Below are 16,632 nucleotides of genomic sequence, written 5' to 3'. Positions count from 1 at the left end.
GGCCGGCCGCGCAGGCCAATCAGCGCCGGGCTCCTACCGGCCCCGCCTTCGGCCCCGCCCCCGGCCGCCTCCGCTCAGGCTCCGCGGGGGCGCGCCCGGCATCCCCTGCGCCGACCAGCAGCCATCTTGGAGAAGGGCAGGAGAAGGCCCAGCCGCGCGGCAGAGTGAGGGCAGAACAGAGCGGCCGCCAGGCTCGTTGTGGGGCGCTCGTGTCGTGAGCAGACCCACCCGGTGGTACCTCGGGTCAGTGCCGAACAGTGGGAACGCGGGGGAGGACCCTGCCCGAAATGGGTCCAAAGAGTGGCTCCCCTCCCTCGCGAGTTACTCCGGAATGTGCTCACGAAGGTTTGTACGAACAAAAAGGGGAAGGTACCAAATCAGCGTTCCCTCCTAACTATGTCTAAGTTCACAAAAAGCGTTTAATCGAAAACTGTGCTTCCGGGTAGTTAATTTGAAACGAATAGGCAATCTTTACTTTTAGGCAACATGAAAAGTGAACAGCTTATTTATTTTTTGAAAGCCCGTATTAAGAGCAACTAGAACTATCAGATGGGGAGAATCTATCTAAAAGATAAATTCACACTTGCAAAACCCAAATTAACCCTAATTCAACCATCCTAAGAAGACAAAAGGAAAGAATAGAGGACAATTTCACAAACAAAGCTATTCTTTAATATGGCATTGATTTTACAAGTGGTCTACAATCAGGAATTACAGTTACCTGCTTATTTCAAAGTAACTTGTAATTTCAACATCTATGTCAGTTGAAAACTTTTGGCAACTAATAATTTAAGATCAATTGAAACTGCCTTTAGCAATTCAGTAGCTCCTTGTATTTGTTTTGCAATGATTCTTGGAAATTGCAAAATTTCTTTGACCATATTACTACCACAGCCACGCTTCTATTTGTGTAGGTATCGCCAAATACCTTCAAAAAAAAACCATGCTCTGGGGAAAATTTTTGAGAGGGTTTTTGCTATAAGGCGCATGTGCTCACCAGAAAGACAGAAAGCGAGAAATCACCCTCCAGGGAGCATATCCACCCCACAATCCCTCTCGATATCTCGGGCATGCACGCACACATGCCCAGTGTGAGTTTAAGCCACCGGGTATGGGACTTGAACCGTGGTTGACTACGTGGGAGTCCAGCAACATAGTCATTATGCCAACTACTGGTCCCTGGGGAAAAAAACTTTAAATAGTGAATTATTTGAAGTGATGTAGTAGCACATACTGGACATTGGGAAGTCAGAAACTAAAGTTTTGATTGGCTCTATCACTCACAAGATATATATATATTTTTTAGGCTTTCTACATTTTTCCCATATGGCGTATACACACGCCAAGAGAGAGCCAGAGAGAGGGAAAGTGAGTAATCACGGGAGGGGATGGCCACACCACAATCCCTTCTCCTCCATTCTCCTGGGGTTTTGGACACAATACATGGTATGGATGGCATACACACATGCGTGCCATGTACACCTGGCATGAGTTTCAAGCTACCTTATCTGGGACTCAAATCGCAGTCAGCAACATGGAAGTCCAGTGCAGGGGGAAAAAAAAAAAAGAGGCAAGGAAGAGAGAGCTAGAGAAGAAAAATTTAAGGGGTGTCGAATCTTTTTGCTTTTATTCAACCTTGCCTTTGTGGTCTTTTTCATCCCCTAGTTATCTATGGTTTAAGTACTGCCTCACTTCGGTAATAGCCATATTTGTGTCTCTAGCTAGACTCTTCTTTGAACCCTCAGCTTCTCTATTTAATGGTTACTCTTCTCTGATGTCTAACAGGCACCTAAACTTAGCAAGTTCAAAACGAAGCTTCTGACTCCCATTCTCAGCTTCATCCATAACTTTCCCATCTTGGGGAATAGAACTCTACTCTTTCAGTTCCTAGGGTTGGGATCCTTGATTTCTCCCTTCTTAGGTCACAGCTTGTCTATCACCAAGCCTTGTCAGCTCTGCTTGTAAAATCTACCCAGGATCCACCACTTCTCACCACTTCCACCATTCTGTCCACCAGGATTACTTAACAGCCGGGGTGGTCTCTCGTCTCCACCTTCGCCTCAGTCCTGTCTTCCATGTTAGCTGCCACATAAAGTTTCTTGTTTTTTGTTTTAAACCTAGGTCTAATTCTGTCACTCATTGGCTCCACACTTACTCAAGACCAAAAGCTATGAAGGGCCTCCAGCTCCTGTGGTCTTAGCCACAAGCCTCTCCCTCTGTGACCTGCTCCAGCATCTCTGCCACCATGCTGTTCCTCACCCCCACCTCCTGGGCCTTTTCACTTGACTCTTGCTGCCTAGAATTCTCTGTACTCCTTATGGCCCACACCCACCTAGCCTGTCCTTCCTTCCTTGCGTTCTGTTTTCTTTCTGAACACCTTTAACTCAAAACAGAGCCTCTTACCCTCACTCTATTCAGCTTCCCTTGCTCATTCTTGCCAGTGTTTATTACCAATATATTTGTCATAAAAAATGTCAGTATCAGAGGTGGGTGGTGATGTAATGGTCATGTGACAGGGCTTACATGGAAAGGTCCTGGGATTGTGTCTGAGGACCTCGCTCCATCAAGCAGCAGTGTCCAGCACCTCAACCTCTATTAAATAGGTGGGAGGACCAGCAGTTGGCATAAAGGCTATGTCGCTCGACTCCCATCAAGTCGACCGTGGTTCGAATCCTGGACCTGGTGGTGTAAACTCAAGCTGGGCGTGTGTGTGTGCGTGCCCAAGATCCCAAGAGGAGAATGGAGGAGAAGGGATTGCAGCATGGCCATCCCCCCAGGAGGTGATTTCTCACTTTCTGTCTCTCTGTGTTTCTGGCGAGCATGTGCGCGCTATAGCAAAAACTTCTCCAAAAAAAAAAAGTTTAAAGCAGGTGGGTCCCATCCCCAGTTCACTGCAGGCCCTGAATCCAGGCCAGCTGAGACAGGGTAGCTCACAGTGGAAGGACCCTGTTGGGTTGGGGATGCCTGCTTCTCTCATGAAAATGAATAAGCCTTTGGGGGGGAAAAAAAAAGTATTAGTATCTGTGTATTCTGATTTCCTACACTGGAATGTACACTCTGAGAGAAAGGACTTTACTGCTTTAAAAAAAAGATTATTTATTATTTTTTAGTTTGATCAAAGAGAGACAGTGAGAAAGCAAGGTCCTGGACTCGAACCACGGTCAGCCATGTAGGAGTCTAGTGCTTTGACCACCATGCCACCTGCTGGCCCCATTGCTTTATTTTCTGTATCTAGACTAACGCTTGGCTCATAATAGCCACTTCATAAATAACTTGCTGAAGGGAGGACAAAATCATCACAACTCCTCAGAGGTAATGCCACCTGCTATTTTACAAGTAAGGAAGTGATTTTAGGGACTTTGCCTCCAGGCTCAAAATTAAAAAGGTTTATGGCAGAGGAAGGTTGTAGGTGCCAGTTTCTGGATTAGAGTCCTACAGCACGGTCCGCCTTAGGATTATGTACTTGGCAAACAGCACCTAACTAATCAGCTCTTACTGTAGAGAGGGAAAGAACTGTCATTGGGTTAAAATTCAGAGGCTTGGGGCCGGCAGGTGGCGTGTGGTTAGAGGCATTGGACTTCTACATAGCTGACCATGGTTTGAGTCCTGGACCTGGTAGCTTGCTTTCTCTCTCTCTCCTCTGTCTTTCTCTGGTCAAATTAAAAAATAACAATAACAACAAATAAAGTTAAGTAATTCTTTTACAAAAACTCAGGGGCTTGTTCTGTGTGTTTTGTGTCATTTTTAGACAGGGTCTCTCCCTGTTGTGATCTTCCTGCCTTGAACTGCCCCATTGTGTCCCATGTAGGTGGGCTGCAGCACCACCATGCCTGTCTTTTAAGGGTGAGCCAGGATTGAAGGCAGGTCTCCCACGTGGCCTCAGCTTGCCTACAGAGTATTGTCCCATACACCCTGCATCAGCTCCGCCAGAGACTTGTTAATGTAGGTGCTTCCACATCCATTTCTATTACAGATAACATCTAACAGATTTATAGTTGCAAAAGAGCAACATTGTTTCTCAAGTTAGCCAGACTGGATCCAATATTGCTTTTTAGAAAAATAATATTGCCTCTCAAAAACTAGATGAACAAGATAGGTTTTATAACAATGATTACCATTTTTTATTCTCTCGATTAGGACATTTTTCATAAACATTTTGGCAAGAAAATCCTTATTGAAAATGTAGGACATTTCCCTGTCTTATATACATTTTTAAATGACGGCTTTAAAATCAAAAAGTGAGGTTGAAAATGAAAAGCCTGTTTATAGCGTCTAATCACTTTACATGCTGTGTGACCTTGGGTAAGTTACCTGCCTTCTCTGTTTCATTGTCGATTTTGAGGCTTAATAACTATCTTTAGGAATAATCTTGAGAATTAAATGATTGCATTGACTTAACATGCTTAAAGTGAAGTAAACAGGACATGGGCTGAGGAGTACACGTAAGAAATGCAATTTCATAATTGTCTTCATTTTGATTGTACTGAATTTGATATGAGCATTAAATGAAATACACGTCGCAGTCCCTACTACACAGGAGGAGCCTAATAAAAGGTTAGCTTTAAGAGCAAAGAACTGCACTACAAAAGTAAAGCGAAACGCTGCGTCATAACGTTCACACACTAGCTTTTGGGCCTCCCGTCCTTAGCCTCAAAGTGCCCATTTGAACCTAAAGGAAAAATAAATCAATGGACAAAAAGGAAGTGGGCAGTGGTCATTTGTCCGTATCGTGCAGAGTCGCCTGGTAGCCCGAGAACGCTCGAGGCAGCGTCTCCGCTCAGGCCGGGGCTCCGGAAGACTGTCCGGCCTCCGGGGAAGGGACCCCTCGCCCTCCGCCCGCCTCGTAACGCGGCTGCGCCCCGCAGCGATTGGCCTCGTTGGGCCGCGGCGCCGGCGGCGCGCTCCTATTGGCTGAGTATGTTTCGCGCCGAAAAGGGGAGCGCGGGGGCGGAGAGCTGGAGCTGTGGGACAGTGGCCGCAGGAGTGCGCTGCCAGGAGCTCGGCAACTGTTTTGACGTGAGAGCTGGCGGCTGACTAAGCCGTGGAACCAGGGCGCAGTCGCCATGTTCTGCGAAAAAGCCATGGAGCTGGTTCGCGAGCTGCATCGCGCGCCTGAAGGGCAGCTGCCCGCTTTCAATGTGAGGGAGGCGGGGCCGGGACGCGGGCGGCTCGGGGGCGGGGCCGGGACACTGGGTCCCGGGGGCGGGGCCTGTGCGAGCGACTTGCTCCTCCCTGGAGGATTCACTTTCCCACCTTGTCAGCTCCGGTGTTGGAAACAAGAATTTTGGAGCAGGGCAAATGTCTAATAAAGTAGGTTAAAAGCATTTGTGCTTATAGTGATTTTGTGAATTTCCTCATCTGGGTAGTTTAGTGTTTTTGTGTGTATAGTTTTGTTGCTATTCCTTATTTTAACCAAGAATTTACTGATGCCCAGTAATAGTCTAACATTTGTTTCGTCTTCAGGCGAGTAAGGAGCCTCTGGCTCTTTGGTGCCACTCTGGGGCAGTTACTCAAGCTTTCTGTGCGCTCAGCTTTCTCTTAAGTAGAAATGAGGGTGACGGTGGGTATAGTACCCAACTCAGGGTGTACGGAGGGCTCAGCCAGGAGGTCTGTGTGAGGGTCTCCAAACAATGCCTGACATGCCCTTGTCAGTGTTGCTGCTGATATTCGGGCTACTGTTACTTCTGAGATAATTGCTCTTATTTCTCTATCACTACTGCCCTAGGCAGGGTGCTGAGCACTCGACCTACATTAGTTTTTGTCTTCATGACAGCTCTTCGAGGTTTAAACTGTTGTTTTTCCTTTTTTCCAGCTATGTATGCAGAGACTTGGAAAGATTTAGGTGCCGTAGCCAGTAAGAAGTAAAGCTAGGATTTGAATCCTGCCATTCTGGTCCCAGAGGCTGCATTCTGTATTCTCTGGCCTTTGATGTATGAATTTATGTATGTTTTAAATTTTACCAGAGGGCAAGTGTGCTTGCCACAGAGAGAGACAGAAATAAAGTGAGAAGCATCTCTATGGGGCATGGTCATACCACAGTCCCTTCTGTTCCATCTCTCTCATTTGGGGTTTGTGGGTGTGCAGGTACATCCTGTGCGTTTCTCAAGTGCCCAGATCTAGGGCTCCAACCACACTGCTGGCCATGAGGGATCCAGCCACCTTAACCCCTATGCTACTGGCTGGCCCTAGTCTACATTTTGTACCCGTCATAGAATAGCCACTGTGTGGCTACCAGGGCACATTCTGCCAGGAATGGGCACAAGATATAATAGAGTGCACCACGATAAACGATGTCAAAGGAGTGTAGACAAGGAGCACAAAGGAGATGCGCTGATAGGAGCTGGGGTAGAGGAAGTTACACAAGGTTACGCAGTGACCTCTGCTCTGAGAAGGGAGTGAGGCATCCTAGCCCAAGGATACTGCAGGACAGAGACAGCCACAAGGTCACGTTGGACATGTGGGGAGATTGCCAAAGTGGGTCTGTGGCCTAGAAGAGTTTGATATTCACTCGTGTGGCATTTTGGAAACTGGTAGAGAATTTTAAACTAGTAATTTCTGTGTATTGAGGGTAACGACAGCAGCAATGTGGGGAAAGGACTAAAGAGAGGAGAGTGGGGCAGGGAGACCATTAATGGGTGATTGTGATAGACCAGGTAACAGGTGTGTGGGTCCAACTGTCAGGTTAGTGGCACTGAAATAGCGTCTGGATATTGAGGACTTGAGTCAAACAGAATCAAATTATTAGAAGAGGGCAGCAATGGGTAGGTAATGAATGCAAGGGAGGAATCTGGGTCTTGGAGAATTCTCAGATAACTTAGTAAACAGCATCAGAGTTCAGGGGCCAGTAGGTGGTGTGGTGGTTGAGGTGCTGGACTCCCATGTGGCGGATAACGGTTCGAATCTGGGACCTGGTGACTTGCTTTCTCACTCTCCCTCTCTCTGGTGAGATTTAAACAATAATAAAAATTTTTAAAGGGGTGGGGGGCAGCGATAGGTGGATATGAATGGGAGGGAGGAATCTGGGTCTTGAAGAATTCTCAGATAACTTAGTAAACAGCATCAGAGTTTGGGAGGAGAAGAATGTTTGGGAGAAGATAATGAGTTTTGTTTTGAACATTAAAGAGCACCTAGTAGAACCACCGGGTGGTGTAATGGTTAAGATGTGAGACTCCCACATGGCCAGTCGCGGTTCAAGTCCCAGACCCAGTGGCTTAAAATTCACTTCAGGCCTATGTGCACGTGTGCCTAAAATCCTGAGAGGAGAATGGAAGAGAAAGTGTTGCAGCATGCCATTCCACCTGGGGAGTAGTTTCTCGTTTTCCCTGTCTCTATCTCTGATAAGTGCATGTGCCCTATAGCAAAAATCTCTTAGAAAGAGCTTAGTGTGATAATTCGATCATTTTATAATACAGTGAGGAATCTTGAGCCAAGAGAAGTTAGGGATCAATTTAAGGGACTTTCTTGAACTTACAGCATATTGGAAGGAGAGCTTCAGCTTGAACAGTTTCCTAGATTCTAGCCTATTGTGCTTTCCACTTTACAACTTGTTACCTCATTCAGAGCATGGGAGACAACAGTGGGACACACCGTGGAGATGCCGGAATGCAGGAGAACATAGGCTCCAAAATGCTCTCATGCTGGAGTCGCAAAACTAGGCCCTTCAGGGTTCACCATCCACTGAGGAAAGGGTCCACGGAGACAGACAGACTTGTCAGACAGGCACTGGCATGCTGGCCTTGGAACCTGACTCTGTAGACCCTTAGTCTAGCTCTCTTTTCCCTCGGATTTTAAGATGTGTTGGTTTCCCACTTCTAGAAGCCAGGGCAGATTTGGAAGTTGTAAAATCACCCCCTGGTCAAGGTCTTAGTCTGGTAGAACACCTTGTCTCAGCATGCGTTCCACTGACAGACCCTCCTGCCGCACTCAGCAGCCAGGCAAACGGAGCTTTGGAGGCTGGCCTGTGACACAGCTTTGTGAGAGAGGACAGGTGGTCTGAGAGGTCCATGTTCATTCCAGGGAGCCAACCAGTGAGTGTAGAGCAGGGACTCCTTTCTGTTCCTTCCATAATCTGTGTTGTGTTCACAAATGACAAATGATTATTGCCTTTCCATGTAGAACTGATTTTTTTTTTTTCCTTAAAAGTATGTTTTTAAGAAAATCTTCTCAGGCTGTCAGTTCTGCAGTGTGAGGTGGGGGCACAGAACAGGTATAATTCCTACTATATATGAAAGTTTACCTCTGAAGGGTTATGTATATTTTACAAAATTATTTCGTATCTGGCTTTTGTATACCTTCGGTTATATTAATTGTACAAGAATTTCACCTATTCCTTAAAATACTGTTTGCTGATAAAACGAATGTTTAACTGGATTCTAATAAATTAGACGTTTCCATGATTTTTTTAAAATCAGATGATTAAAGGGAAGGTAGAAGTCATGCTCACTTTGTTTTTCATCAGGGATTCTCTCTTTTGAGCAGCGGTAAGTAGTTGAATTTGTAATTGTGCCAGTAGTGTACCAAAACATTTTTGCTAATGCATACATTTTGGCACTAAAATAGGCTGGGGAAAGTAGATGGGATCCCTTGTTTTTGAATCGTTGACAGATTTTTTTGTATAACATTTATGAACTTCAGAATTTTTTTTTTTTTTTTATTTTTCCCTAGTTGAGCAGTAGGAATACCCCTTTGGCCTCCACCATTTTTGTGTGTGTGCGTGTGTGTGTGTGTCTGTGTTAACGTTTTAAGACCATTTTTCTGTAAACAATAAATTGCTTACCTACTTGGCATATTTCAGTAGAACTATTGATTTTTTTGTTTTATTGAGGTTTGATTTATGTACAACAAAATATTTTAATAGATTTTTTAAAATTTTTAAATTTTTTGAAAGGTTTTTGCTATAGGGTGCGTGCACTGGCCAGAAAGATAGAGAGAGACAGAGAGACAAAGTGACAAACCACCCCCCAGGGGGGTGACCATGCCACAATCCCTTCTCCATTCTCCTCTCGGGATCTTGGGCACACACGCACACACGCCCAGTGTGAGTTTAAGCCACTGGGTCTGGGACGCGAACCACTGTCGACTACAAGGTAGTCCAGCGACACAGCCATTACGCCAACTGCTGGTCCCTTTAATAGATTTTTAAATTTTGACTAATGTATACATCCTCAGTACCAGCTCCAGTCAAGATTTCTGGAACCCTGGGGTTCTCCATCTGCAGCTTTAGGCAACCATAAAGTGTGGTTTCTCTGACAACAGGTTGTATTTATGTCTTTTTAGGTGTTGCTGGACCCACTTTGCCAGCTGCTGGCAAACTTATTTCTGTCAGGGGCCAGATTGAGTCACGTAGAGTATACTCATGTCTGGCTTCATTTGCTTAGTATAATACATTCTAGATTACCCTTATTGTGAATGTTGTCAGTAGTTCATTCCTTATTATTGTGCTTTTTCTTTCCTTTTTTTATTGTGGCAAAATATAATATGAAGTTTGGCTGTGTACATTTCAGTGACATTATTTCCATTCATATTGTTGGGCAACAATCACCCCTGTCTATTTCTGAAATATTTTCATCACCCTAAACAGAAACTCTGTCACCATTATGCAATGGCTTTCCATTCCCTCATTCCCACAGCTCCTAGTAACCTCTAATCTACTTTCTGTCTGTGAATTTGCTTATGCTAGGTAGTTAGATAAGTGGACTTATACAGTAGTTGTCCTTTTATTTCTGGCATCTGCCGTTAATGTTTTGTTTTTTGTTTTTGTTTTTGCTAGAGGGTGCATGTGCTCACCAGAAAATGTGAAAGGGAGAGGAGGAAGCCCCTCCCATAGGGTATGGTCACACAGCAGTCCCTTCTCCATCTCTCCCTTCTTTTGGGATTTTGGGCACATGTGTAAACATACCCAGCATGTTTCTCAAGTCACAGAGTCCAGGACTCGAACTGCATGATCAGCCATGTGGGATCTGGCTGACTTAATTACCAAGCCATGGAGCCAGCCCCAAAATAATGTTTTTAAGGCTCGTCCTTGTTGTACCTTGTATCAATACCTCTTTTCTTTTTATGGCCACCCAGTGGAATATCATTTTTGGTTTATCCATCTACCAGTTAGTTGATGGACATTCGGATTATTTCTGTGTTGTTGTTTTTGTGTGAGAGACAGAGAAAGTGCACGTGCTCCTGAGAGAGAAAGAGTGAGATGGGCACTTCTGACAGTCTTAGCACATCGCGGTCCTTCCTGCCCCAGCTCCCAGTGAGCTGGACCACAGGCATGTACCACTGTACCCTGTCTGTGTAGGTTGGGCCAGGAGCCAAACAGGCCTCCCTGCGGCCCAGCCTCACTCAGCAGCGCCCCCCCCACCGCTACCACCACAACTGTGCCTGCACTTTTTGATCACTGTGAATAGTGCTGCTAAAAACATCTGTGTACACGTTACTATGTGATCATATGTTTGCTGTTCTCTGGAGTGTATACCTAGGAGTAAAACTGCTGGATCATATTCTAAATACATTGAACTTTATAAGGAACCATTGGCTTGTTTTCCTCAGAGCTGTACTACTAATACTTTACATTCTCAGCAGTGCAAAGGTTGCCATTTGTCCACTGCCTTGCCAGCACTTGTTATTATAGCATCTTAGTAGACTATGAGGTAATTACTGCTTTTTGGTAAGATATATAAATCAAAGAAATTTAGTACAGATAGAATATTGCCATAGAATCGGTGGAAAAAATTCATGAATTTATATCAATGTCACTTTATATGTTTTAGGAGGATGGACTCAGACAAGTTCTGGAGGAGATGAAAGCTTTGTATGAACAGAACCAGTCTGATGTGTAAGTTCTGTTAAGATTGATGTTTTAAAACTATTTAAGAAATAAGGTGTTGAAGTCAGATAACATTGCATTTTTAGATGTTGTTATTATTATTATTTTTAATTCTCAGTAAGCCTGGCCATACTCTAGCTGTATAAATTAGCACAGGGCTATAGGGATTTGTGCATATCTGTGGGGCTTACATAGTGCTTGGCTTATGGAATATGTTTAATAAATATTTGTCTGACTTTATGAATTGAAAGAAATTATGGTAAACCTAGAAGAGATGAGGCGCAAATAAAAACCCTTACAAAGTGAGAGATACTGTTTCCACTGTTTCAAAACAGACCCTTTAGCACATTTATTAAAGGGAGAATGGGTGATTCGCTACTTAGGATTTTTGATAGCTTGAGTGGAGTTCACTAAGTTGAGTAGGCCAAGAGGGCTCCAGATCGATGTGCTCTTTAGAGCTGAGCAGGGTAGTCGTCCTAATGTAAAACGTGGGCTGTGCGACAGACTTCACAGGTGACTGTGACTTGGTGAAGATTAAGGTACAAAGAATATCAAGACTGGATCCAAGCTACGAGAATTCAAGTACTCAAGGTAGAGAGAAGCCTGTCTCTATGGCATGAGTTTTCCTCTTTGGTTTGTTAGATACAGTGTTTATCAGTCACTTGGGTACAGAAATCAATAGCCTGCTGATAAGATTTATGGAGCATTCAAAATGATAGCATTTTCTAACTTAGAGTGTTTCGGGATAGATACAAACCATCTTTACAGGTGGAATGAGGAACTGAACATCTGTAGGTATATAGTAAATGTGAGGCAGATGTTGTCTTGAACCCCAGTTCAAAGCCACTGCTTGATTCATTCAGTAAGTGCGTACTACCCTGTTGTGTGCCAGCAAGTGGCTCTGGTATTTCAGTGGTAATTCTCAGTCAGGATTCCTGAACTCCTGGCCTTCACAATCTCGTGAAGGCAGATAGTGATTATTAGACACACCAGTTGGGAGACATGCTGTGAAGAAAAGTGGCAACCAGCTAGGGAGGATAATGAGCTGAAGATATAACTTAGGTGGAGGAATCAGGACTCAGAAAGGAATTCCTTACTCTCTAAGGAAAAGGCATTTCAGCTGAGGCCTAAGGACAAGTGGATTTTCTCAGGGCAGAAATTGTGGACAAAAACATGCAGGGCCCTGAGTCATGAAAGAGCTTGACATACTCAGGAAACTGACAGTTAAAGAAGACAGTATGGTTGGAGTTTAGCCAGTGGCAGAGGGTAGCACCAGATGAGATGTTTAAGTGTGGGATGCTGTAGCATGTTTGTGTCATCATCAGGTTCTGATTAAAATTATTTATAAAAAGAAATTGATTCCTTCTTAATTACTCATGTGTAAATGATTTTTTTTAAGTCCTTATGTACTTAATATAAGTACTTGATGTTAATTTGTGCATATTTTATTTTTACTATTTCCTTATAACCTGGAGCACATTATGAATAAAATAAATCTGACTTTCATAGAGTGGCAGAAGAGTAGGGAACCGATCTAGAAAAAGGGGAACAGATCTAGAAGATGTGATAGGATGGGAATTGAATTTTTCCTGTACTTTATTAAGATTTATTTATTTAATTTTTATTTGTCATTATTAATCTTTTAATTTGACCAGAGGGAGACAGAGAGAGAGAGACAGAGAGAAAGTGACAAAGCAGGCTGCCAGATCCGAGACTTGAACCGTAGTTGGCCAAGTGGGAGTCCAGCGCCCTTAACCGTCATGCCACCTTCGGCCTCAAATTTTTCCTGTACTTTCTCACCAAAAGGGAAGCACTACATGGAATGAGAACATAAGACTATAACCTTATGAACCATATGTTAGCTCTCTTATCTCAGCACGATAAAGGGCATTCAAAAAGCAGATGAACACAGTGTTTATCATTTGGAAACAGTGAAGGTTAATCAGTATGCAGAAGTGCAAAGTTCCAATGGTTAAACAAAATGTACCCGATAGTATGATTTTAGACAAATTATTTAGCTTTTGTCGTTTATCTTTTAACATATTAATAAAAGCTCTGATGTGGACATAGTTACTACTCGCTTAGGTTAACTGCTAATCATTAATGAATAAAAACAAGCAAGCTAGTCTGTTGTTAGTTGGCTATGAAAAGTTTACTTACACTGAAACGTACATGTGTCTTTTTTTTCTCTTTAAATACTCTTCTCAGCAATGAAGTGAAGTCAGGTGGACGAAATGATTTGATACCAACCATCAAATTTCGACACTGTTCTTTGTTAAGAAATCGACGCTGCAGTGTAGCATACCTGTAAGTTCTGGGTTTTTGGTTGGGATGGCGGGGAACACCAGAGAATTTTCCAGGTGGTTTCCCTAGTAATAATTTTAAATGGAAAATAGAAAATCTTAAAAAGAAAATCTTTCTTTGTAAGCATTCTAAATTCTTTTCCCATTTTTAAAACGTGTGTGTGTGTGTGTGTGTGTGTGTGTGTGCTTTTTTGCTATAGGGCATGTGGGCTCGCCAGAAAGACAGAGAGAGACAGACAGAAAGTGAGAACTCACCCCCCAAGAGGATTGGCCACGCCGCAATCCCTTCTCCTCCATTCTCCTCTCGGGATCTTGGGCATGCACGCACATGCACCCAGCGTGAGTTTAAGCCACCGGGTCCAAGACTCGAACTGTGATTGGCAACATGGGAGCCAACATAGTAATTACACTAACTGCTGGTCCCATTTTAAAGCTTTTTAACATGACAAATGGCAACATTAATAAAGGTACTTAGCACCCATGGAGCTATCATATAGATTGAATAATTAAAATTTTTTTTTTTAGAGATTTTTGCCATAGAGCACATGTACCACTGGGGAGATAGAGAGACAGAAAAACAGAAAGTGAGAAATCATCCCCTGGGAAGATGGCCACATCTCAATCTCCTCTCTTCAGTTCTCTCGGGATTTTGGACACGCATGCACACATGTCCAGCATGAGTTTCAAGCTGCCGGGTCTGGAACTCTAACTGCAGACAGCCAAATGGGAGTCTAGTAACATAACCATTACACCGTCTGCTGGTCCCAGATTGAATGGTTTTTAATGTTTGCCATATTTACTTCATTGTGTTTTATTTATTTAGACTATAGTATATTTTTAAAATAATTATTTTATTTTATTCATTCATTCATTCATTCTAACTTGACCAGAGAGAGACACAGAGAGAGAGAGAGAGAGATAGAAAGCGGAAAAGCAAGCTACCAGGTCCAGGACTCGAACGATGGTTGGCCATGTGGGAGTGTCCAGTGCCTTAACCACCATGCCACCTGCTGGTCCCAAGGCTACGTATTTTAGCGTGGTCAGCACTGAATATCTAGTGCCTCTTTTTGCATGACTGCTGTACCATTGTCACAGCTGGACAAGTGAATAGTGCCTTCAAGGAAGCTCCCGTCTGTAGCCATGTGTCCTCTGTGGTCTCAAGATGTCTTCTTACTGTTGGCTCGTTTGCATCAGGGGCCAAGTGAAGTCCACAGGAATATTTAGGTTGGTAGCTTCTGGTCCCTTTTTTATTCTCATGCCATCTAATACCTCCTTAATGTCCTAGGTATGACCGGTTGCTTCGGATCAGAGCACTCAGGTGGGAATACGGCAGTGTCTTGCCGAACGCTTTACGATTTCACATGTCTGCTGAAGAAGTAAGTTAGCATCCTTGTTCACAATCAAAAATTTCAAAAATGCTGAGATTCTAGCATTGTCTACAATAGTATTTTTTGGTATTTCTCTTTTTGTTTTACTTTGTTTTTCAGCGATTTTTGTCCTGTATTTACTTAGTATATACTGTGATGGGAAGTATGTGGTAGATTCTAAGTTAAATTTAGAATTTAATTCTTAGTTTGTTGTGGGAAAAATCCATTATTATTTAATGAAATAGATTTTCATTATGTTATTATTAGCGATCTATTAGTCAGATTAAAAAACAGGGAATTTTCCATAGAAATTCTGTATAGACTCACACACATTTACAAGTTTGTATTTGTGATGAAACTTTTGATCTGTCCCATCACTGCACTACAGAGTTAGCCTCCAATTTAAGGACATAGGATTGGAGTCAGGCAGACTTGGATTCCAATCCTGCCTTTCCATTAATTGTTTAATATTAGGTAAGTAACTTTCTCTAATCCTAAACTTCCTCATTCATGAAATGAGGACTATGGTGCCTACCAATCACAGGATTGCAGTGACTTCTTACACTGCCTACCTGGAGTTAAACTTCTCAGGTGAGGTGCACAGTCTCCCACCACTGCCCTCACTTTTGATACTAGCCATTAGTTCAGGAGCCCCACTCTTCCCCTGGGCTCAGTAATTTGCTAGAATGACTCACAGAACTCAAGAAAGCACTGTACTTAAACTGACTACTATAGCAACGAGGATACAGATCAGAACCAGCTAAAAGAAAAATCTTGTAGGGTGAGATCTGGGATACCCAAATCTGAAACTTCTAGAATCCTCTCCCTCTGGACTCAGGACTCATCACCCTCTTGACATATTTGCATGTAACAGTTATACAGAGCATTGTCAGCCAGGGACACTCCCAAAAGCTTTGGTGTTGGTTGGAGTTTCATTACAGAGGCATGACTGGATCACTGGCCATGTGATTGAGCTTAGTCTCTATCCATTCTCCCTTCCCCAGAGGGTGACTGATAACATGTACCCAGAGCCCCAGTCCTCTGGTCCCGTGGCTGGTCCGTCTGAGGTGGCAGCCACCATTCTGAATCGTCTTATTAGCATAAACTATCTTCAGGTCCACCTGAGTCAGTTCATTAGCACATGCTGCCGGGGCCACCAGGAATACAAGGTATTCCTGTCACTCAAAAAATTCCAAGGATTTAGAAGCTGCCTTCCAGGAACAGGGAACAAAGCCACCCGAATTCACTGTTGTTCAACAGGGTTATTACAAGGCTTACGACAGGGTTACTTCAGGTTACTGTGATTGTACAGAGCACGGTAGAGGACTGCACTAGCTACATGCTTACAGTTACTGTCAGAGCAGCATCACACAGAGCTGAGGGAGCCATGCTCAATGTGCTCGCTGTTAGCATCTGCGTAGTTTTGAAAGTGGATGTCCATTTGCTAGCTAACTTTTAAGACTTTGTGAATAGCTGTAAAATTGGCAAATGATTTCCTTCTACCTAGTGTCCTCATCTATCAAAAGGAATAAGTTTGGCCTCCTTACTCCCAGTAATGGTGTTTTGAAAAACTGAAGGCTGAAATCAGGAAAAATTACTATAGGTACATGTTAGACAATGCTGCAGGTTTCTCTTCTCAAGCCGGGGCTTGTTGGCAGTTGTAGCAACTGCTTTAGACTATATTCTCCTAACAGAATATTTCTGGTTATTGCCAAGATCTCACAGGAGATCACCAGGTCTGTGTCATCATGTGCATTCTGTGAACCACTGATAGTACTTCACAGTTGAGGCCATTGGCCCAAGTCAGCCACCTGTACTCAGATCCCTGTCCTATTACTTATTAACTCTCAGCCCTCTGCTGAATTATCTAATCACTCAAAGCGTCAGGTGTTATCAGTAAAAAGAAAATGATGAAATGATGGTAAGACTTGTATCATGGGGTGATTACAAGGTGTTAATAACGTGATGTGTATTAAAATTTTATCAAATTTCTGGTACACAGTAAGGGCTTTATAAATATGAGCGGAGATGTCGATGATCTCAATGTTGTTGACTTTTTTTTTTTTTTTTTTTGAGGGTTTTTTGTTATAGGGCAGCAAATGTTTTGCACCCACTGGGGGGGGCCCGAAAGGGGGAAATTTTT

General features: G+C 43.4%; 1 protein-coding gene across 3 annotated transcripts in view; it reads left to right on the top strand.

The window, feature by feature from the left end:
- The first annotated feature begins 4,947 nt into the window (after positions 1 to 4,947).
- The window catches only part of GINS1 (GINS complex subunit 1), a 33,421-nt gene continuing 21,736 nt past the window's right edge, over positions 4,948 to 16,632 (top strand). For 2 of the 3 annotated variants that reach the window (XM_006163598.3, XM_006163595.3), the window contains exons 1-4: positions 4,948 to 5,138; positions 10,764 to 10,828; positions 13,028 to 13,126; positions 14,408 to 14,498. In XM_006163598.3, the coding sequence (XP_006163660.1) occupies positions 5,064 to 5,138; positions 10,764 to 10,828; positions 13,028 to 13,126; positions 14,408 to 14,498 (330 nt within the window). In that variant the 5' untranslated portion in view covers positions 4,948 to 5,063. Of the gene's footprint in view, positions 5,139 to 5,227; positions 5,311 to 10,763; positions 10,829 to 13,027; positions 13,127 to 14,407; positions 14,499 to 16,632 lie in introns of those variants that run through there. The other variant, XM_006163596.2, reaches the window with a different exon arrangement.

This window comes from Tupaia chinensis, unplaced genomic scaffold (genome assembly GCF_000334495.1).
Source record: "Tupaia chinensis unplaced genomic scaffold, TupChi_1.0 Scaffold142716_1, whole genome shotgun sequence".
In the NCBI taxonomy this organism is placed as follows: domain Eukaryota; kingdom Metazoa; phylum Chordata; class Mammalia; order Scandentia; family Tupaiidae; genus Tupaia; species Tupaia belangeri.
The sequence above is the reverse complement of the archived record's forward strand: the minus strand, read 5'-3'. Positions and strand labels throughout refer to the sequence as shown.